We start from the raw sequence: 24026 nt of genomic DNA on the forward strand, positions 1-24026 counted from the left end.
TAAAACCGTGATTCTTTTGTGAGTATCTCATGACAATGACGTAAGCGAGTGCGATTCGTGACAACAGCTGTGTGCAGATCAACAATGGATCATATATCGAGTGCGGAGAGAGTATGCCGTGCAGCGTTTAAAGCGTGGAAGTACTGACCTTATTTGAGTTTGATTCCATAAAAAGTGACAAAAACATTAGTGTCCGCTTCTGCGTGGAAGAAAACTTCTTTTTACAGAAACCAACGAAAAACCGAGTACACTACGATGTAATGGAAATTCACAAATAATCTCGCGGATTCTTCAACTGACCGCTGCGGCACACCTGCACCAGGGTAAACCTCCGCCTACCCCACTCCTGCTATACAGGTGAAAATAGAGCAACAGGACCGCTAGTCTTTGACTTTATTTATTTTCTGCTGTGTTTTACTTGCATCTGTTTGAAAGAGTGAGTGTAAACACAAAAAATATTTTATTTTATGTGCAGGAATGTGCAGAAAATAGGTTTAAACGTTAAACAAATTTCTTCCAGTCAGTGAATGTTGTATATAATTAAATCTTTGTTTGATGCATTAAAAGATTAAAACTAATAAACAAATTTTAAAAGGAGACTTTTCCATTTGATTACATTTTATATGATGGATTATGCAGAAAAAGTAGAATTGTGCTGAAAGACCTATTGCTTTATCACCTATTCAGGTTGTAAATCAAGTTTTTAAAAAGTAACTAAGTAACTAATTACTTTTGAAAATATGTAATCAGTAAAGTAACGGGATTACTTTTTGGGGGACATAATCAGTAATTAGTTACTGATTACTTTTTTCAAGTAACTTGACCAACACTGATATACAAACTGAACAAAGCATATGTAGAAACAAATTTGGGAAGTGAATGCATTGTGCATCAGGCAATTTTTTTAAAATGTTAGCATTAACATAGCTCACTCTTATCATATCTTCATGAGAACCGGGGAAAAAAGGATCTTCCCATTGAACTTTTTGTAATTTCTTGGCTCTCTCCTCTTTAGGTGGGTAAGTCAAAAGATGTAGACCAAAACCAAATGTCCGTGACAGAGGACATAAAAGAATAGGCTGGTAGTAGGCTATCGGTGCCATTGCTGCATTGCATTACTTCTGTTTTGATACTTTGGCCAGGTGTAGACAAGAGAAATACTTTCGATATACAACATACAGTGCCATAAAAAAAATTATTTTTCCCGTTCCTGATTTCTTAATTTGTTTGCATATTCGTCACAGTTAAATGTTTCAGTTCGTCAAACAAATTATAATCTACCTACCTGGCCCTGTGTGAGGAAAATCCAATATATTCTACCGTTGGCCACAAGAACTGCTATCAAGCATCTGCGATAACTAGCAATGAGTTTTTCTTCTTTGCAAATTTGTTTTAGCTTTAGGGAACAAATTGATGTCCAGATATTCCCCTTCAGGATTTTCTGGTAGAGGACAGAATTCACGATTCCATCAATTAGAGCAAATCTTCCAAGTCCTGAGGCAGCAAAGCATCCCCAGACAGCACACTACCACCATGTTTGAATGATGTTCCTCTTATGAAATGCTGTGTTCATTTTACGCCATGTAACGAGACTCAAACCTTTCAAAAAGTTACAATTTTGACTTCACACTCCACAGAATATTCTCCCAAATGTGAGATGAGCCTTTGTGGGGGGTTTTTTTTGTTTTGATTTTTTGCGTCAGCAGTGTGTTTTACCTTGTAACTCTCCCATTGATGCCATGTTTGCACAGTCTCTTTCTTCGTGAACACTGACCTCAACTGAGGTAAATAAGGCCTGCAGTTCCTTTAGATGTTGTTCTGGGTTTTTGGTTCTTTTATGACCTTCTGGATGAGTCATTGATGCGCTCTTGGAGTAATTTGGGGAGGCTGGTAACTTCTGCTGGAGTTCACTTCTAGGTTTCCTCCATTTGTGAATAATGGCTCCCACCGTGGTTCACTGGAGTCCCAAAGCATTAGAAATGGCTGCGTAACCTTTTCCAGACTGATAGATGACAATGTCAATGACTTGTTTCTCAGCTGTTTCTTTAGATCATGGCATGATTTATTGCTTTTTGAGATCTTTTAACCTACTTCACTTTGTCAGACAGGTTCTATTGAAGTGATTTCTTGCTTCAACAGCCCTGGGTGTGGCTCAGCTTTCAAAAAATGTGGTTAATTTATTATTTAACAAGGGAGGCAATTAGTTTGTAACACAGTGCGTGCTAGGTCTTGATAGCCCTTTCCCCTTAAGAAGTGAAATAATCAATTAAAAATAACATTTTTGTATTTAACTCAGCCTATTTTTGTTTAATATTAAAATTTCTTTGATGATCTGAAAAATGTAAGTAGTTAGGACGGGGTCAAATACTTTTCCAAAGCACAAACTGTATTTGCTGATGAACTTGGCATAGATGCCAAACTCTAACTCCTTAATTCTGCTGTTACAATAAATAGGTGATTGGTAAATAGGCCAGTTTTTCCTGACCAACTGAAGTTATCTGTGCACTTAATCTAGGCAGTGTGTATTTACTACACTTTTAGGTAATTGCTTTGCCTTAAACACTTATTAAACCCCCCCAAAAGTTTGTCTCTGGGTCACCTAAAGATAATCTTTTTGTTTTGTTACATGAATAACTGGTGCCATAAACACAATTGACACATAATTACTACCCAGCTTCTACGTGGTATGTTAACTATGCAAAACAAATGTCATTGTTACTTTACAAACTAACTAGATAAAACATGAAGTCCACTTATTTTACTGTGTTTGAGAGGGTGTTGTGCTCACTTAAAGCCCCCTAGATTTGCACTGAATTGTTCCTCAGTACAGATAAGAAAGAATTTAAAATTCTAAAAATATAACTGGGGTGAAGTCAGGGTCCCTCCACTACAACACCATTAATATGTTAGACTGCAGGAAGCCTGTGAATAATTTTAGAAATATGCTATATTTCATTTCCCATGCTGCTTCCAGAGCCTTTATGATTTTTTTTTTTTTTTTTTTGGCGATCGCTATTTCGAGGATTTGGCCTGGGGTAGACATCACTTCTGAAAACACGGTTGGAAATCCAAGGCTGGAGAAGTATCAACAGACAGGTCTTGTTTAAAGACATGTTTACTTTTGTGTGCTCCAAACAGACAAGATGGTTATCTCTGAGATGGCCATCTTTTGAATCTTTTCCCAAAGAGCTTTGCCTATTTTACTGAATAGCTGGAAGAAGTCATTGCCCGAGGCCATGTCTTTTCTGGTAGGTTTCTTTTCATTTGTCAGTTCAGATTTCCTCTGGAGTAATTTGTGAGTTGTAGATCATCGTTTTAGCCATCCTAATTTAAGAAACACACTCTCTCTTAAAAAAAGGTATTGCATTGCACAATGCAGGGCATATTATCAGGTTTAAAATTGGAAAATAAATTGTTGATGACAGACAAGGCCACATTTGAATCAGCTTAATTAACTAATATCACATTTGGCACCATTAATTTTAAGAACTTTCAGACACAGGAGACAGTAACTCATCCAAGTTTAGCATCACCAGTACACCTAGAAAACGAAAACAAAAAGTGAAATAACTCTGAGGCTTGTCAGAAACGTGATGAATGACTTTGTTTGATATACTTGGACATAATCAATCAAAACATTTAGGTGATTTCTAATTAGGAATTGGATAATAATTCTGAGTGATGAACATAATGACTTTGTGTGTCTATGTAGACAATAACAATTCATCTTTTAGTGTTAAGATGAACATCAGCTTAATGTCTGCCTTATGAACAAGTATTGCTAATCACCATATGTTCCCATATAATTTGCATCAGAAGAATCCAGTTATGTATTTGACATCATGATTGAATTAATTAAATGTTTTAACTGAGATTGTAAAGCTCAAGGATTATAAATTAATTCCCTATCTATTTGACCTTGAGTTGTAGCTGATCTTCTTCTCATTTCTTTTTAGATCACCTTGTTAGGAAACAACATACATAACACATTGAAAACACATGGCATATGTAAGTCAAATACTTGTTGGCACATTAAGTTGAAATGTCAGACCTGCAGAGATAATGAGAGGTTCGCACAGAAAACTGTCATCGGTGACATGAAAATGTGAAGATGTCTGGTGTTACGCGCCTTTTATAGGCATTTCATTTATACTAGGTGTTATATTGTGTTTATGAAGTGATACATTAAAAAAGAGAAAGCTCTAATGATTCACAGAAACAAAAAATGCAAATTGCAATCTATTAACCCTCTCAAGGCAGGCGTTGCAGATTTGCAACAGTTAAAAGCTAACAACCTGATTACCCCACATACATATTTCATGAGTATTTTTACTCAGAAGTACCGCTGCAGGTATTCTTTTGTGCATTAGCAACAAAAACTTAATTTGAGCCTGAGAGGGTTAAAAGGTAAAAAGAAAAGCTGATGTTAGATACATTGACAAAAGACTCAGCAGGGGAAAAAATTAAAATGTCAAACGGGAGATGGGTGCTTTACAATTAAATATCGAAGAGCAAATTTGTATTCTTCCACTGAAATCCAGAGGTCTGCCAGTGCGAATAAAGGAATCAATGGTAATTTTCCAGAGAGAACACAAACAGTCCTGTCCAGGAATATAAATATATTGTATTTCAGATCTAATACTGACTCCCACAGTGGTTATTTGAATATGTTTGAGTGTGTATAGTGCTTGAGATGAAACACTTGCTTAGCAGCGGGGGCAGTGAAAGGGGCTGGCCTTTGGGATGGGATCTGCAGATTCCCCAGTCCAAGTGTTGCTAAATTGAAAACCCCCTCTCGAACATAACCAGACTGACTGGGTCTGTTGCTCTGTCAGCTTTTAACCAGGCAAAGGAAATTACAGCCGTGACCTCGTGGAGCTTGCCAGAGAGAGACAGTGAGAGGTAATTTTGCTTACATCGAAAAGAAGGCAGAAGAGGGAGGACATAGTAGAGAAGGGGGTACAGATCTGTAGAAGCGCTGCTGTTCTTCCAGTTTAGAGCTGGAAGCATCCATTAAATTAACATTCAACACATAGAGGAGTTCAGCTGGGGGATGAAAGGGCTCAAGCACGAGAGAGTGCCTGCTATAGCACACTGGGAGCCCTATCATCAAACCTTCCTGCAAGGCCAGCTCTTTTTAGGGCCAAACTTGTTTTCAGATTAATGACAATGCATAGCAAAAGAAACAGCAGTGGAGTTACTGTATACTTCTAAAAATTCAACATCTTTCACACAAAACTATTGGACAGTCTGTCTATAACATTGGTATATGCTTATTTCTAATTGAAGATCTCGGTTGAATGGATCAATAAGCAGAATGCATAGAAAGTTCTGTAGCTTTAAAACTAAGCCATTATACCTTGACAGCAGCTACTGGCTTCCTGAAGTTAATAAATGAACGCAATTCACTTCCTGGAGTGATGCTGCGGGTTTATTCCCCCATTAGGAGGCAGTGGTCCACCCATTCCAATCACTTTTTAATTAGAACTGTTGTTATTTGGGCTGTCACATGGGGTAATACCTCATGACAGCATCAGCTTGGCAACCAGCAATCTCATATTCATTGACAGGGGCTTTGGTGCTGCTTACTGTTGCTTCATCTACCTCACTGGACCCAGCGGTTCATCAGACACCTCAAGCTAATATTTGTGGTTACATGGAGATCTCCAGCTCACTGTGCTGGCTTTGAGTGTCATCTGTTTAACCATGGAAACAGGCTGTGTTTTTTATTTTTCTTATTGAAGATTGGTGATTACTCCCCCAGATTGCCTTAACGTACCATTGAGTGGCAAAATGTTTACACAAGAGTGAAAGAGGCTATAAAGGGAAACAGGATGGCTCAGCAGACATTTATTCAGCCATGCAGTGATATGAATCCATTATTACTGCAATTGTCAGGAATGTATTAAAAAAAGAAAAAGAGAAAATTTGTTATTATTATAGTGTACTTGCAACTTTTTGTTGTTGTTGTTGTTATGTCAGCCCAGCAGGTGCAAGGTAGTTAGCTTTGTAATGGGCTTGGTTTCATCTTAATAGACACATCACATGTGTTAACAATTTGTATTTAATGAAGTGCTGCCCTCTGTGGAGTGATGTCGAACAGCAATCAGACCATTACAATTCCCCTGCTCCCTTCACCTCCAAGCTTCTGTCTCCATTTTGACGCATCAGGTCTGAAAGGTGGCGAAGAAACAGACCATCAATGTGAATCTAGGTGAAATGGGATGCAGACCTCTCCAGAGGGTAAACTACTGTCGAAAAGACGATGACATCAGGAGCCCCTGCTCTCAGAGGAGAGCGCTCTGGAAACATTGAACTTTAACGAGATTACCAACTCAGGGGAGGGGTAGGGGAACGAAACAGCATGTACCGCTTGGAGTTGGCAGCTTGAAATACAGATTTATGAACTCCATTAAACCGCATTTCTTTCTCTTTATTGGGCCTGTAGCATTTACCCATTGAGGAAAAGAGTTGGAAAAAAAATCTCTGCTAGATAAATTACTAACAGCCTGGGCATTTGGATCCTCATAAGGTAACGGTAAAACTTGTGAATAGAGAGATAAAGCTAGACACCTTGCCTGCTTTGCTGTGTTAGTTGACTGGCAACTTGTGCAAGCAAGGTAGAAAACCAGTCAGTGTGGTGTTTGGAACAGGTTGCTGTCTCAAACTGGCATTGGTGGTGTGGAGTTGGCATGGGTTACTAGCCAGACTCTCAATCTGTCCACTTGAAAACTCCCCAGTATTGCTGGAAAGTATTACAGCCCCTGTGGAGGAGATAGCAATTACAATTTCTGATGGGAGAGAGGGAGAACGCCAGGAGCCACATCCATTCTTGGAGAGTGATCAGACTTATGCCTGGAACATTTTTGCAAAACACCACTACACAAATGTCCTCTTAATATTGTCTGTGTGACACCTTCTAGATTCTGACCTTCATTCTGCTTTACTGCTTTTTTCCACTTGCCAAGGATGAATTTATATGTATAAAAACTGTGAATTGTCTTACCTGTGCCAGTGTTTAACAAACCATACTGGGCTTTTGGAGGCACACAGTACTGATCTGGTTAAATAAAAAAAGGGAGAGGAAAATGCTTCCCTTTAAATCCTGCATTGCTCCGTTCTGTGACAGATTGGATTTGGAGTGGGCAAAACCTGCTCCAGCTGGAGGCTGCTCACCCTTTGACCTCCTACCTGAACTCTTCCTGCTCTGGTATGTGTGACTAACAAGTTCTATGGGAGACTGGTAACACTAGAGCCCACATGTTTTGGCTATTGAGTACAGCTGGTCCTTGAGATTACACTGTTTTCACTCATTTGGACACCCCAGACGGTGAATTGCTCTGTCACTCTGCATGTAGTTTACATTTACTCAAAAAGGGCTTCAAGCAGTAATGAGAAAACAATCACTTTTCAGGCCAGAGCTTCAGCTCATTAGGTGAATTCTTTAATAAAATGATGCCAGGTCTTCCCTAGGTACCAACTGCCTCCTGTTGGAAGCATGTATTAGAATCTGTAGCATCAGCCTGTGAAATGAATCATCAAATGCAAAGCTCTTATTTACTGCGTCCCCCCCAAATACCATGGCACCTCTGGCTGGTCTCACATCTAAACTCCACAGCAAACAGAACAACCTGCTGGGTAGAAGTTGCACTTATCCAATGATGCCTACTTAATAGATCATCAGGGAATTTTGACGCAAGCGCAATGCCACAAACTCTGTTGCAGCTGGAGAACTAAATGTATTCCTGTCACTGAGATCTATGTTTGAATACAGCGGTGCAGAAAAGAAATAGCACATACATCTGGTGCAGCTCAATGAGCGCCGGAGAGTAGGTGTGACAAGAATGAAGGTTACTACCACCTCAGAGGGAGCTGCAGCCTCGAAAAAGCCAAGGTCAAGTTTGTCAGCTTAAATGTGCTACAGCGGTGGAGTGACAGCACAGAGAGAACTGCTGCATGGATGAGTGCTTCACACTTATTGAAAATCAATAGCAATCTTTCAGTGGCAGCTACAAAACATATTTGAACAACGGACTTTACTAAAAAGAGTTGATTTCAGATGATCAGATTTTATGCAGGTTTTCCACTTGTAAAAAAATCAAAGGTCAGAGGGTTATTTGATCTTATAGTTTATGGGTATTTATAAGGGTCTCTGTGTTTCTGGATACGGTGACTTATCAATGATAGGCAATATCTTTTATCTTGGAGTCAAATAAGTCAGCAAATATTATCTTTTAAGACCTTTGTAGAAGACACAAACCTATAAGACTTGTGTTTCTGTTTGTTCTCCATATGTTCTTCATCCAATCACAGATAAATAACAGAAGATGCTCTACTGATCTTTTTAGCCTGTTTTTGCTTGTTTTTTTGGTAGCATTACCTGCAGAAACTCATGTTAGAGACAAATGTTTTCAGCTTTTTGTTTCTCTTCGACTAGAGCTGAAAAAAGATTCTGAATCAATACACTCAAGTGTCAATATTCATGCACTTTGAAGTCTTGCCTTCCAATATGTGCTTAATTGAGATATCTAAGAAGTTTGTTGAAATGTTATAATTAAAAGTAATAATTTAACTATTAATTTCTCTGAGATGCAGTAGCATTTTTTTAAAGCAGGTACAATAACTCTTAGGTACACGACATCACTTCTTATATGAAGTACATATTCAAAACAAACTGAAGTGGTTGTTTTTTTTCCAAGAAAAGAACCTTGCCTATTCTTAACGTTTCCTAATGCTGAAAGTAAAATTTGTACTTGTGTCAAAGCAGAGTGTAGAGACAGGGTGTATTATATAACAACTTTATTTGTTTCGATCCTTATTGTGCTTTGAGCTGGGAGGTTTTCTTTTTCAGTGTAATTTTTTTCCTTCATTGTTTGATGACAACACAGAAGGTGAACATAATGCCAGGGCTGGTGTTATAACTGAGAATGAGCTGAATTCAGTCCCTTGCTTGTTACTGGTTGGTGATCCAAAGCTTGTTTTGCCCTTATCATTGGCTGCTGTGCACCCAACGCAAACATTGTAAATACTATATTTTTAATTCAATTTTATTGAAGGCGCTTTATATTGCAAGGTAGACCCTACAATAATACATACAGCGAAAAGCCTAATGATCATATGACCCCTGTGAGCAAGCATTTTGGCGACAGTGGGAAGGAAAAATTCCCTTTAAACAGGAAGAAACCTGGAAGCAGGCCCAGGGAGGGGCGGGGCCATCTGCTACGACCATTTGGTGAGAGAGAAGGACAACAGGACAAAAGACATGCTGTAGAAGAGAGACAGAGATTAATAACATGTATGATTCAGTGCAGAGAGGTCTGTTAACACATAGTGAGTGTCATATCTGATGATTGTTACCAGCAGTAATCCTTTAAAGTAGAACTCATGGACAGAAAATGTAAGTGTTAATTTTTTTCTCCAGCTATATGAGAAACAAACAAAGCACTCAGACTGCGCACCAGATGGCTCCCCCAACTTTATGTGTTAGGAGGTGACAGTGTAAGTCCTGTGTGTCTAGTGCCTAAGGCTCCACAACAGGGAAATTGCATTCTGATCCAGTCCACTCCTGTGTGTATTAGTGTTATACAACACACTATTGTGTCTGGCATTTGCATTAGGGCCATGAAATTCAGCCCACTGGCTTTCACTATGTAGTGCAATGAGACAACAGTAGGAATTCCGGCTTATCTATTCCCGTGCTGCAGCAAGATCACATTTACGCTTGGTCTTCAAAGCTACTCCACAGCCTTTTTATTGAAATACATCACAAGAAAGAAGTGTGTGTTCAGTACAAGAAAACCTATTTGCTTTCTTTTAGTGTGTAGATTTGACACAATGCGACTCTTACGTACCTGACGACAGAAAATTAGATCAGCCATAGCAACCGTGGCATGACAATCTGATGGACACGATATATAATCACCGACTTTGAGGCAGTGTGTGTTGGGTACAAGGTAGGGTAACGTGCTTGCTATTGTGTGGCTGTATGTGAAGTAGTCCTCTGTGTACCCATCATTATGGGCATTGAATCAAGCAAGCGGGGGCTGTTGAGAAGAGGGCTCCTGGGAGGCAGGCCTTGTCCTGTCACTACCAAAAAGGACAGACAGATAATAATAGAGACATCATGAGGGCAGGAGATAGGCTTTCCTTTTCAAAGTGGAAGATAGTGAGAATTTGCAGTGTCCCATCACAACAGGCTCACATCCACTGATTGGTCCCTGGCCTGTCTTAAAAAGGACGCCTTTAACTGCTCTTTCAAAGACAACAGATGCCAGTGCTGTGTGTCCTCAGAAGCAAAATATCATACATACAGTAGGATTCTGAAAAGAGATGGCTGTTCTATTTTAGTGTTACCTGACATCAGTTGGGAAGATTTGCACATTGTAATAATTTACCTTTTTGACTGCGTGTGTGACAGCAGATGTATTACACTTTTGATATATTCAGACCTCACACAGAATGACTCATTGTTTATCAGATGTCAAAGCATAAAAAAACAACAGGCTCTCATGCAAAGAAGGTGCAAGAATGTCTCGTTTCCTTTAATATATTTAGTTGAAAGAATAGTACGTTAACATCAAAGGATATATGCTTTTCAATATTTTCTGTAAATGTTCCCTCTGGTGCTGGTCAAAGTTTACATTTGACTGACATAAAAAAAATAAAAAAATAATAAAAAAAAATTATTGATTATATATATATTTATATATATATAATATATATATAGAATATATAATAGTTATTATTATTATCAATATAAATATACTTTATAAATATATATATATATCAAGTTTTAGGGATTGCTTTGTTTTATTATTTTCATTGCAAACCCTGTGTATAGCTCTGGTGTTATCAGCAGTAGGGAGACAGAAGTATTGAACAAACTCCAGAGAGTCACTTCAACAATCTGCAATGTTTACTGGATTAGACCTCCATGTTGTCTTCATAACTCAGTTGAACCGACTTTTGTAGACGTATCTCTCTCATCTTTTGCTCTCAACTGAATTAAATGAATTGTTTTGCTTCTGAAACCACACACATTTTTTCTCTGCTACGCTGGAAATATATTTTGCATTTTGTTGGCCCCTGCTGGCAATGACTTTAAAGTATAATAGCATTGTTGTGCTCTTAAGAGTGCCTTTGGGTTCACTGTCAAATCCAATCCAATTTAGGCTTCTTTTGAACAGATGATGGAGCACACATTAGGCATGCAACAGCAGCTGCTGAATGACCACAACAGTGTGGCATTCATGAAGTGCCAGGACAGGCAGGACAATGGTCTCATCCTGAAATAATTCTCTGAAAATATTGTTTGGATGTGTTTTATGAGAGAAAAACCTCAAGTCTGACATATGTTGTGTCAAATGGTTTGTAAAGGTTTTCTTTGGACAATAGCCTGTTGTTTTGTTTTTGTTTCTCTTGAGTGCATTGCTGCTTTGCTTTTGAATTATTTTAACCTTTTGTCCAAGATTTCTATTAATAACAGCATAAAGTTGGACTCCCTCTGTGATAACATAGAAGTCTATTTGTCATTGGTATTGTTTTGGAGGCTGTAGTTGATTTTTCTTTTTTTAAAGTTCATCCAGGCAGCGTCAATTACTCAAAGAGCACATACTCTGACACTGTTATTTCTCCTCTTGTCTGCAGAGAAGCCAATGGCGCAGGGTCCCCCAGGTGGTGTTATCGGGATCCTTGGAGGTGTTGTTGCCATTGGACTCATCATTGGCGTGGCTGTTACTGTTGTCATGGTCCATCGGCGGCAGCAGAAGACCCGCACTGAGACAGATAATGACCTGTGAGTACCAAGCCTCTCCCGGAGAATATTGCAGGGGGATGGACAGGTGGTAAGATTAGGTGTGCACTCTTTGTCACTCCACGAGAGAAAAAACACTTCGAAAAGGACGAAACTCTTTTTTAGGGGAGTAAATGTGTTTGGAGACGGAGGAACATGCTGCAGACATGTCACTGTCTCATTCTCATTTACTCTGGGAGCCAGCAGTCTCCTTTCATAAAGGTCACGGTATGAAAATGAATTTAATTGCACTAAAAAAAGAGAATGTCTATCTTCATTTACCAAAGCAGATAGAATCAATGATTTTTATTAAAGCAGCTATTAAGTGGTTGCTTGATTGTAATGTGGGCTGCAATGAGCCCATTTCCCATTAAAACACTATTGTTTTAATCACGGCTGATTGCAGGAGTATGTACTGCAGAGTCTTCTCAGGAAACATTTGCTTCTGTTGGATGGTCACAATATTGTCGAGAAGTTAAAGGAGATTACTTTGAGATTTTAAAGTATGCAGGAGGTCCAGAGGTCGGGTCAGCCGATTGTAGAATTATGCAAATTCATTTTAATTTAAACAGTAATTAGAGTATGAACGACTTCTTTTCCATCGCTGCTTTTGCAAATAGATATACCTCAAATCAAGCACAATTTAGCAAGGCCTGTGATGCAGATCTAATGGTGAGGTATCCTACAAATGTAAACTTTGTAATGTATTCTTAAATAGATGGTGTAAGACTTCTTCTTGCATCCATTAAGACATTCAAACTGCTGAAGACACATTAAGGGGCCTTGTAACTCTGATGTTATTTACTCTGCAACACCTCCTCCGGCCAACCAGGTAATTTTGTTCTGTCTGCAAACCAGCGCCCATGACAATTTTCAGCATTGCCAGCTGCTGCCCATACACAAAGGAGAAAACAGAAGTAGCAGAGGGTGCAGCTGAGAGAACAATAAGCAACAGAGCTGTGAAAATCTAAAATAGCTTTTTGCGTTATTTCGAGGTACTAAAAGTCTCTGCCATCTGGTTTGGAGCAATTGTCAGAAATCTGTTTTCAATGAAGAAGGAAACACGCATTCAAGTTACGTCCTGCTAATTCCCTTCATCTAAAACACCTGGCCAGGACAGATAGCTCAGTGGTTGCCAAGGGTTTTCATGATGCTCTTGGCTATTCTGAATATACAAGATTCAAACCACATTCCCATGGGAATGATGCTGCTGTGAGCATGAGCTGGCTATCTCTCTCCCTGGGATTATTACCAAAACAACTGAGGTTGGGGGGGTGTGCAGAATCTGGCTCAGGGTGCACATGAGCCTTTAATCAATTCAGATGATGAGATTACAATGCTTATTTTAGAGGTCCCCCTCCAGAATCTTCTAGCTTATTTGATTATTCAAAGCGGTGATGCTAACATCAGACGAGGCGTTCTGCCAGGTTTTTGGTCTCCGCCGGCTGCATGTTGTGGTGCTCTGTGGTGGCAGCAGGTCCACCAAGTCTGAGGCCACGCAGACGCAGAAACCACACTGTTTTTAGCTCTCTGCATTGTCTTTCAAGATAAATGAAGCACACAAACTCTTACCGCTCCCATTGCTTTCTGTCTCTTTCTCCCGCCTTGCTAATCTATCTTTCTTTCTCACTCTGATGCCAAAGTAACTGCTCTCTGTTTCCCACTCCACTCCCTCAGCATTGCTGTTGCTGCTGTTGCTGATAGTTGTGTGACACAGGGTCCTGAGAAGCCAGAGTCCCCCACAAGGAAAGTAGAGGCTCCTGACCCCAGTCTATCCCCTGCTGATCCCTGTACTCCTGGATCCTCTATTCTGTTGCCTGCATGTAATGGTGGCCTGCAAGTGACATACTTGAGCACACCATTGTGAGTGCTGAAAGCAGCAAATGATCAATAATCATTCACTAACGAGTCACACTGCACTTGATGCCTAAAATCTGAGCAATTTCTCTGCTTGCTTTGACAGCATACAGCAAATAAATACTTTGGAGTGAAATTTAGGCTTTACATGTCAATCCGATGAATGGCAAAAATAAACTCTTACATCAAATAACGACAATGATGTTTGGAAAAAAGAAAGAATGAAAATAAAGCTTGATGAAAACAGTTCCACGACCAATTAAACCTTATCAGAATTCTTTAGATGGAAAATCCAGCTCCACTTAGAGTTTATCCGATTCAGGGAGCTTGGACAGAACAGAATTACAAGGCGAGATGAGAGTTAACATACATATCAAATTGTTAATCAAACAGAAATCCGCAAGCTTATACAGGCTTTGTTTTACATAAGCTGATGCTGAGTGATAATGTCTTTGACAGACCACACTGTCCAACCTCTCTCCTCCACCTCTTGCTCTTTTCCCTCCTTTTGTTTGCATGACTCTCATCAAATATGCATGACAACAGTTGTGCCAGTGCTGTAAATGTTGTTGTTTCCCACTAGTTTGGCATGTAATGCTTAATGTAGTGAAATGTGATTCAAAGCTTTAATTGTTCATATGAATTTTTGTCATTTTTCTGTGGCTTGTCATCAAATATGTTCAGTGTCTTACTCAGAAACTGTTTACTTGTTCTCGTTTAACCGTCTATGTGGATGCAGAAAAGTTGCAAAAGAATGTGTGGGGCATATTTCAATGTAGCGGGATATTCATAGTTGTATATGAGTGTCTAATGTCAGAGTAAAGGGGAAGCATTTAGCCAGACTGTTTAATTCTGCATGTTGATGAGCTGTTAATCAAGCCTGGGCATTTGATAACATGCCTGACTGCACCGCCAGTCACGCCTCTGTTTGCCCTAACAAAGCAGCACATGATGTGACTCAAAATTGGTCAATCCTAATAAATCACTGGCCCTTTAGAGGCTGCACTGGCACAATAGTCAACTGATTATCAAAATAGATGGGCATTGTCAAAGGCGATGTTCTCAGAATAATATGTTCATCGTCTTTTGCCCGGGTGTGATGTATGACCTCCAAAATGCAGAAGAGCACTGCCAATTGTGGCCAAAAAACCTCCCCCCCCCCCAATCTTTTGAGTGTTCCTGACATACAGCTGGTGTTGACACAGTTGTAAATACTTGCTTGCATAAATCACTTTGTTGCCAATTTTCCAGTCATATTTACAAAAGTATCTGAAAAGTATTGCATGCAGAATGTAAAACGGATGTTTAACCATGAGCCGAGAGCCCATGTCACGACACAACCATGATTAATTTGAACTGAGCACAGGTTTCAAACTTGTTCTGAGACTGAAATGTAGCATAACTGGAGGACATTTGGACAAACTAGAAGTACACAGTACTACTAAGTCAATGAAGTTAGATTTCATTTTGAGATGTAACGTTAGCAGAAGTGATTTGTGGAGACGTGATTTGTTTTTGTGTACCCTTTGGTCTATAAACTGGTCACCAGTGCTTTTCACTTTTGCTGTGTGGAGACCTTTTAAATGTGATAAATGGTAATTTCTTAATGGACACCTTCTTGCTTTAAGCTGTAACCAAAGTAGAACTGTCTTGTCTTTCTGAGTCGCTCAACATGGACTGTGTTGTACTCGGTGTGATTTCCAATTATTTGCTATTTTTATTTATGCATAAAATGGTGCTTGGTTTCTCTGCACAGAAAGTTATACATGCAGTACAAATGTTTATAACAATCACCTTATATCTATGTTTTTGCATAGTAGTGTATGTACACTAGTAGCATTGCCTGAGGTGTTGAAAAAGGTTTGGAAAGTGACTGTTTGTGTACAACTGTAAAGTTAAGTGTTCTAAAGAGCAAAATTTTCCCCCAGCAACAGAAGTAGTTTTTGATAAACTTGTCAAAGAACAAAAACACCATTTTGCTTCATTCTTGTTTTTTCCTTTCTTCTCTTGTGAGAGGAGAAAAAAAAGCTGAGCTTTGCAGAGTAATTGTTGTCCGCCTTTTGAAAAGATCGGAGCTAGACAAAGCATGAAAGTAATTGCCTCCTAAAGATCAAATCACATTTATCCCGTCTTGCAATTAAAAGTATCATTAGCATTTAAATTGCCAAATAAGATTGTGATCAACAGAAATCAATGAGAGCACCGAGGATCGGCTCAAACACTCCACGTTTTTTCCACGAGCAGGGCTGCAGGCATACGGTGGCTCTCTAATCCAAACGCTTGTGGGAATGCGACACTTCACTTTCTCTCACATGAAGTGGACGGAAAGAGGGTTTTCTGTCACCTTCGAGAACATCTTAATTCTGAGTGTGAGCTTGAAGACTTCCTCAATGGTGCGAAAATTTCAGATAGGAAAGTCACTTTTTTGTGAGTGCATTGTAAAAGTCATTTTCTTTGCTGTAAATCTTCCCTCACAGACTACTCTTCTCAGTTTAAGGATTAGTTATGTTTTCTCCTTGCTATCCCCTTTAAATCTCCCCCTAAGCTGCCCTGAGCCTTTCGTAGCCAACAGAGCGAGGAGGAGCAAGGTCTTCAAGGTGGATGTCTGAGTAGGAAACACTGCAAACTTGAATGTAGCTTATGGTTCCCTGCCCAGTGCTTTCTGCTCCCCACGGGCTTGTGTTGCTTGTCAGCTTTCATTAGTGTCTGCGTTTTCACAGATCCAACGCCCCCATGCTGCCTGCATCACATTCAGCACTAAGGAAGTACGAGATGCACATGTGGTGGTCAAGCTGTGCGGGACTGCAATGTAGCTTATTAATGACTGATTGAGATTGCATCATCTGCATTCCTGAAGAGCGCACAGATCTGTAGCAGTGAATATTTCGCTCATTTTTACATGTTGACGTACAAATATTAGCAGAAAACATCTCCAATATTCAGTCTTTTTCAGGGAGTTGATATATTATGCATTACACCTTTACAAATTCCAAAATTGCAGTTTGAACAAAAAGCTTCTCCTTCCAGGAATTTTAAACCGAGAGCATGTGCACATATTAAAACATATTTTTTAGTTTAAAACTAACCCAACTTACTTGCCGTGAGAATAATAATGGATTTTCTGTGTGAATAAATGTGAGCTTGATATCAATATTTCAGGTATGTTCATTCTGCTTCTACTTCCCAATAATGTGGTTTAGATGGCCACGCATAACAGCTGGCTAATTTAAAATCTGTCTGATCCTCTGACCACTTCTTTTGGCACAACACAGAGTGTTGCTGTGGAAGATCTGAGCAATTACTTGGAGTTCCAAATTATTTTTGCTAAAGGAAATTATGGACCTCAACTAAGACATTCAAACCCAAACTAGAATAAACAGTAATCTGCAAGATAATGATTGCTTATTTTCCTTGATTTTTGATTGCGGTGCTAATGGACACTGGTTTGACTCACAGTAAAACACAGAGATGGTGGATAGAGTTGTTTTTGGATATTTTTCAAAAGTGGCTGCTACATCATAACATGCAACCATTAAATCTTAAAAATACATTTTACTTTTGACCTTTTCTTGTTTTGTTTTGTTTTTACTTCCTCTCCTACAAGTATACTTCATTAATAATATACTATACATGTCAAGTTCTTTATATTATTAATATCAAATACGGAATTGATATGCCGACTGAATGACCGGCCACACACATGCTGTATATCTATCTTGCGTGAGCTGTAGCTGTGCTATACGTTTTCCCTCTCTGCACACACAGCACTTCATGAAACGCTTGTGCTACTTTTTGGTCTGTTTTCCCACCCTTGTGTCAAACAGTAGTGACAGTCTATGCACTGATGTTCTCCTGAGACTGCTTCTTGTGTGTAATGTGATTACAAAAGTAGCTGGATGACAGGGAGAAAGTTGTTGCCGTGGGGTGGTAGTCATGAGACGAGGGAATTTCTTCATGTTTGGTCAGATTTAATAAACTCACTCCGCATAAGGGGCCCCAGCACAGTACCTATTTGAACAAGCTCCTTTGCAATAAAATGCAATCATTGGAGGTCCTATGGGATCAAACGTAAGTTCAAACGAATTCAGCAAATCATACATAAAAAACATCAGATTTCATCCTACTTGAATAAACCTGTCAAATCCCGATGGTGCATAACTGATTTATCTCAAACTACAGTAAAATCAAAATCCAGTCAGGCATAATGTTGTAATGCTGCATGTCCTTTTATAAAATTCCAGTTAGGTCATTGCATGATGTTCATTAGTGTTATGTTTCAGCAAACTGAAAAAAGACCGTTATCTGTTGTCTCACATACACGAGACAGACAGAAGCAAAAAATGACACTTAGTATCACACATTTCATGGATACAAATGATCTTGTCTTGTCTTAAGTTCTCACCTGTATCAGAATCCAGTCAGTCATAAGCAGTGAATTATAATACTTTATAATGAGCACACTGCTGTACCTGTGAAAACCGCATTCCCACAAGACTCATAATTATCTGTCTCAGGAAAAAATGGATGTTTCTCCTCTCAAAGCTCTGCAGCGGAAGGCGTTATTGTTGAAGAGCTAGTGTGCTGCACGCTGCTTTTCTGTACATTTGCTGTGCCTCTGTGCTGCAGGCAGGCTGAGGAGGGTGCCACATGAATCTGGCAGTGGTACGGCAGCCCTGTCTGGAGACAAGGTGATACGGACTGGAAATAATGAGCGTGAAAGAAAGAGTTAAGAGGTGCACTCATGCACAAATTTTCTGCACATTAAAACGGCAGCATGGCCTTGCGGAAAGGTCATGTTATTCAATAAGGACGTGAACCAGTGCGAATGGGAGGCGGGAGGAGCTGGAGATAATGCATGTAGGTACACAGCTCAGTGTCTGTGCTCCACTTCATTATCTTTGATCACTCCTGATATCATGTCAGAATACGACAGATGACATCTGACTGCCAGCGTGTTTGAGGCAAGGGGTTTTCTTTATAACGATTCCGTAGCAACAACCCTTCTGCTTCCTTGTCTGAAATAATTATACAGATACACATCAAACTATTTCAACAGAATGCTTTCAGTTACCGCTGTCTTTCCTGATCACATTTTATTTCAGTAATTTTCTATAATAACTCAGAATGACTCTGTACAGAGTGGCTTTTACCTCCATCGAAATTTGATTGTTGGTGATTTACAGAAAACGGTTGCTTACTCCATTGTTAATAGCGGCGTATAAACTAGCACAGGTGTTCAGTTTTTGAGGCTTTGTTCTTACCCAGGTGTGCCAACAGAGGGGTGGGGTGAGTGCCTTGGGATTAGAGGATGTTAGTACCAGGGATCCTGAAAAAGGTGGAGAGCTGAAGCCGCCTGCCGAGCTCTCCGTGTCACAGCTCAGGACTATATGTCAAACAAACAGTCGCTGCACAGTAGGCAGGGTGTTTGTCCGCGTGGCACTCTGGATGAGGCTCAAACCACCCTTGACTCACACATGCCCTTCTCCCTGCCCCCTATACCCCCTCCATTCCTATCTCCTCACTTCAGTCCAATTACAGCCTACTCTCATTAGCACAGTGTCTCTCCAGCGAGAGCCTTTGAAAGGGCAGGGATGGCTGCTGCTGCAACAAAGCCACCAACACGAGATCTATCAAAATCCAAGGAAAGAGTGAAAAAGGCAAGTGCAGGCAGGACTTCTCATTATAGAGTGGTGTAGAAGGTGAGGGACGTAAAGAGTGGTGATCCCTTACTGTGCTGAGTGTCATGTTATCTTTTTACTCTCTTAACAGGACTGACCTCCCACCTGCGCACAAACCAGCCCCTCCTCCACCCAAAAAGAAGAACAGTGACATGAAGGGACACTTGACATCTGATGACATCCAGGTAAGCTCCTCCCCCTACTTCTTTTCCTTGCTTATTCTCCTGATCCAACACAAGGTATGACAACTTTGGCAGTATCTGTCTCTTTCATATGAAATCCAAGCCCAAATATATTTTTAACAAAAGAGTGATGTGATGTTTTTTACCTCCATATATCTTTAAGAGCAGCGAACCAGCTTAGGTCTCTTTTTGTTTTTGGAAAGTTATTTTCATTTATTGGATTTTCAGGTGAATTTTTAAATCGCAAAAATGTCAGTTTAGTGCCGTGAGCCTTTTGTGTGTGTGTGTGTGTGTGTGTGTGTGTTCCTCGTCTTACACAGCTGTCCAAAGCAACTGTCACAAAGACGGTGAATAAAGTTAGCTGAATATAGAAATGTCACATTCTCCAAGTGAAGCCAATGACATGTAACATAATTATCCATGTGTGTAATTAATTTCCCTCTTAATAAATAAAGTAATTGTCAGTGGGCAATTTTTGACATATAAATAAACGACCATATCCCTGCTTGCACTGCAGCAGGGATATGAAAAAGGACTTTGTTGCTTATAAAAGTATTGTCAGAGATTTTTATCTGTACTTTGAATATGCTGTGCAGAGAGTCTTTGACATTGTCCATTTTATTATTTAATCACTGCACACAGTACAAGTGCAGTATGTTAAATGAAGCTGTTTATAGCTTAGTAAATGAGTGCTGAAGATTTCAAAGTGTGACTCGAGTTTGATAAACAGCTTAATTTCTCACAGACTTTTAACCTCAAGACATGTTTTCATCATTTTAACAAGCAGTGTTTTTTATGTTAATCAGTGACAAACTTACTTGTCACTGATGGGAATCTAGTGATTCTCATCAGTGATAATTTGTTCATCCCAACTTTGAAGACTGCTGCTGAATCCATGGAAGTTGTACTGTCTGAATGTACAATAACAAACATGCAGAGCCTGGAGTGGTTGCACGGGAACCGCTTTTTACAGTGCTCCCTCCCGCTGAAGTTACTTCCTGGCAACATTAAAGAAATTTGCAATTTTCTCAAGTCCCCAAATTTTACTGTCTCTAATTCTAAGCAGATTTGAGTATACTCCATTCAGACCTCATTTATATTGTCAGTACTGGAATGTGCTGTCATCTGGAAAAGATTAAAATAATAATTGATGGTGAAATAGTGCCAATAGCATCTTTAAAAGCAAGAAAAAAATCACAGCAGTCAATCACTGGTTGTGTTAATGGCAAAAAAATTGAATACAAGTCACATGCTCTTATATTAATATATCGGGTGTATTATATGCAGCCAGTATAAAGTAAGATGGCCACTCATGTGCTCTTCCACGTTATGAAAGTGCAGTTAAACCTCAAACTTCCTTTGGTGAAAAAGTATTCTGAACATGCCCTTGGAATTTGAAACCTCGTTTTCCACGGTCACACTGATTCTGCATAGCCTCCCTATTCATGTTTGGCTTCCGGTCTGTGTTGCCACTAGAACATTTTTTTCTAATTTCTTGTCGAGCTTCCATGAGAACACAATCCTTATATTGCATTAGGCTGTTTAAATAGCACAGAACCAGTACTATGTAATTGTATTCCTGGATGTTCTGCCTCAACCAGCCCGATAGGTTTCCAATCTGCTTATTGCAAACGTTACTGTAGCACAAGCTGTAGTTTAGGAAAACAAAAGTTACTCTCATAAGATTGAATGTGCAGCACTATTTACATGTGAAGTGTCATCAGGAGTGTGCAGAGGTTGCAGTGACTTTTACTGTTGTCAAGGACTACAGTATGTGAGAAACTGAGGAGCTAAAGAAGTAAAAAAAAAAAAAGGCGCTATTAGGCTCTGAATAATTAAAGATTCACGTAACTGTCAAGTTGGTCACCACCTATCAGCACCGCTGAGAATTTAAATCAAACTTTGATACTTTTCATAAGCCCAAGGTCAAACTGCTAGGCATCTGGGCAGAGAAAGTCATGGAGAGAGGGGAAATAATGCGCTCTTCTTCCTGCACAACTACTGCAGAAGATTACTTGAGCAAGGCATCGTAACCCTGACTGGTGATTAGTATAAAAATGAGGCTTTAATGGTCACATTACAGGATTTAATGTGTTTGGTTTTATGGCTGCCATTGCTTTAAAAGAAGGTGCACGTTCAGCAAACTTACATCTGGATAGATAAAAGTAACAAAACCCCCCCCAAAACAAAACAAGAAAACATCACGGCAGGTTTATTACACAGTGAGTAGAGAATGCATAGATAAGCAATCCTTCCCCCCCCACCCCAACTCCCCAATAAAAAGTTAAAATGCCCAAGCAGATCCTGGTGTATAGATAGCTTCTTTATAAACATGCTTTTATGAACTACATTTTTAAAATGTCCATAAATACAAACAAGTTGTTAAGAAATAATCTTATCTACAACTTTTAATCATATCGTATACCAGAAAAAAAAGTCTCTTGGTGGTGCCTTCATCAGTTCAGCTGGACAAGTTCGTGCCCCAAAGCCTGTCAATCATCATGATTAGCTGTTTCTTTAAATTATACTGATCAGCATCTGCAGAGCCACCAGGCAATTTGTAATGACATAGTTCTAATTATTGTTCGCTGCTATTTTTTGCTCCGGGTTTAGCTTTTCAAGGGTTTCCTTTTGAGAATGAACTCGATGAAAAGCTACGAAATGGACTATTTGAACGAGAAATGAGATCAGGGATAATTTTTCACCTTCAAATGTAGTGAAAAGATTTTGTGGGTTATGCAGCATATCTGAATGTTACAACTGGTCTTAAACAGCTTGGTATTCGGGCAGAGGTTGCTTGGTCACTTCATTGGGCGACAGAGCCAAAGTATCAGTGTGTGCTTCCTATAATTAAATGTTGTGTATTGGTGTGAATTAGACTTTGACAGCCAAACTCACTATCAGGGAGTTCAGCGTCTTTATAGCTTGAACAAACGTTTCCCTCCCCCCCAAGTAATTGCATATGAAGTCTGGCACTCAGCTCACTGTTTGACCACTCAACCATTAAATGCTTCACCTTTTGATGTAACGTGAGTAGAAAAGTTCACATCACCCAGATACATATTGTCATTCAAAAGCTTTTTGAAAAGTGGATGAAAAAAGTGGATGAAAAAAACAGATTAAACAGAATTTGCGGGTATGAAGAGGGAAAACCATTGTTCAGCAACCATTATGAGTCTCACATTTTCATTGATGACCTCATTGTTCCGAGTGACTTTAATTTCTTTCATTAACTCTTATTTCTTTTCATTGCAAAATGTGCAGTTCTGACAAACGTTCTATGAAGGTTTCGCCTTCATTTGTCATTAAAATATTAATTAATTCCTTTATGCCAGTAAGCTTCTCTATAGACTGTTTTGAGTACCCCACCTAAGAAACACTTTCAAGGTACTTTGATGTCAGAAGCATCAAATTTTGCTTTTGTGATTATGACAGGTTTTGACAGATCAATTAGAAGTACTCTGTGGGAAAAGTCTAAGACAGACAACCTGGTGAAAAGGAAAACTATAGGAGTGGCCCCCTTTCCTCACACAAACCCACCCTTCAAAACACTGTGCCTATTATGCCACAGAAAACTTGTGAAACAGCCAAATCTTGATTTTTAAAGTGAGAATCTTAACCCTCACCCCTTGTAGATTTACAGTCATCATCATACAGTCATTACCCAATCTGAATATTTATCAGCGCCTAAGCGAATTATGTACGGAAATTATAGTGCAACTCAAGTTGTTTTGGAATTTACATATACATTGAGAGAAACCTGCAATTAATATGAACCTCAAGAAGCTTCTTCACTGACAAGATTTCCATATAACTAAGTCTTTCAGGCATCACATGAAGATACAGAACCAACCGAGACAGCATAGCTCTTCAGAAGAAATAGGTCAAGTTTTCTAGGATGATTATACAACCTACCTGTTAACCTACCTTGCCAAGTGTGCATGTGGAAGACCACTGGAGGTGTTTAATGTCTCATTCTCACTACCCTTTTTAATTAAACAAAACCATAAATAATGTGACACCACCTGTTGTTTATTAAGACTTTTATGTTGCATGTAATAGGTTATAGATTACAATTGAGTTGGCCTGAATTGACTTGACTTTATTGGTTTTCGATCTTTTCCTCTGGTTCACATTGAGTTCATTGATGTTTTCCCCCTGAGCAACCATGATTTACTCTGTACGGTCATGCTAGTGCCCTTTTCTGATTTCTGAGGCAAAATGTTGTTGAATTTCCAGCACTGAAAGGAACTGTTGTCCAGCGACAAAGCCACCTGCTTTGGTGTGATCAGCTGGTCATAGACGTGCTAGACAGGTTTCTTAGAGTGATTTGACAAGCTGATGAGGGGGAGAGTAAATACAGACAAGAGAACCAAATGAATTGAGCCTGTTTTGATGTAGACACAGCTGTTTTAATCCATTCCTCTGGATGGTATGGCAGACAAATTTGTGCCAGCTGCATTGCAGACCTGCATTGTCCAGTAATACACTAACTGAAGCTACAGTGTAAAATCATGC

General features: G+C 39.4%; 1 protein-coding gene across 5 annotated transcripts in view; it reads left to right on the forward strand.

Moving 5' to 3' along the window:
• The window catches only part of nectin1b (nectin cell adhesion molecule 1b), a 157365-nt gene that overhangs the window by 110793 nt on the left and 22546 nt on the right, over positions 1–24026 (forward strand). For 4 of the 5 annotated variants that reach the window (XM_005936810.3, XM_005936812.3, XM_005936813.3 and 1 more), the window contains exons 6-8: positions 11647–11794; positions 13469–13537; positions 19418–19511. In XM_005936810.3, the coding sequence (XP_005936872.1) occupies positions 11647–11794; positions 13469–13537; positions 19418–19511 (311 nt within the window). The remainder of the gene's footprint in view (positions 1–11646; positions 11795–13468; positions 13538–19417; positions 19512–24026) is intronic. The other variant, XM_005936811.3, reaches the window with a different exon arrangement.

Source organism: Haplochromis burtoni, unplaced genomic scaffold, assembly GCF_018398535.1.
Source record: "Haplochromis burtoni strain Fernald_Lab_line unplaced genomic scaffold, NCSU_Asbu1 Contig_36, whole genome shotgun sequence".
Lineage (NCBI taxonomy): Eukaryota > Metazoa > Chordata > Actinopteri > Cichliformes > Cichlidae > Haplochromis > Haplochromis burtoni.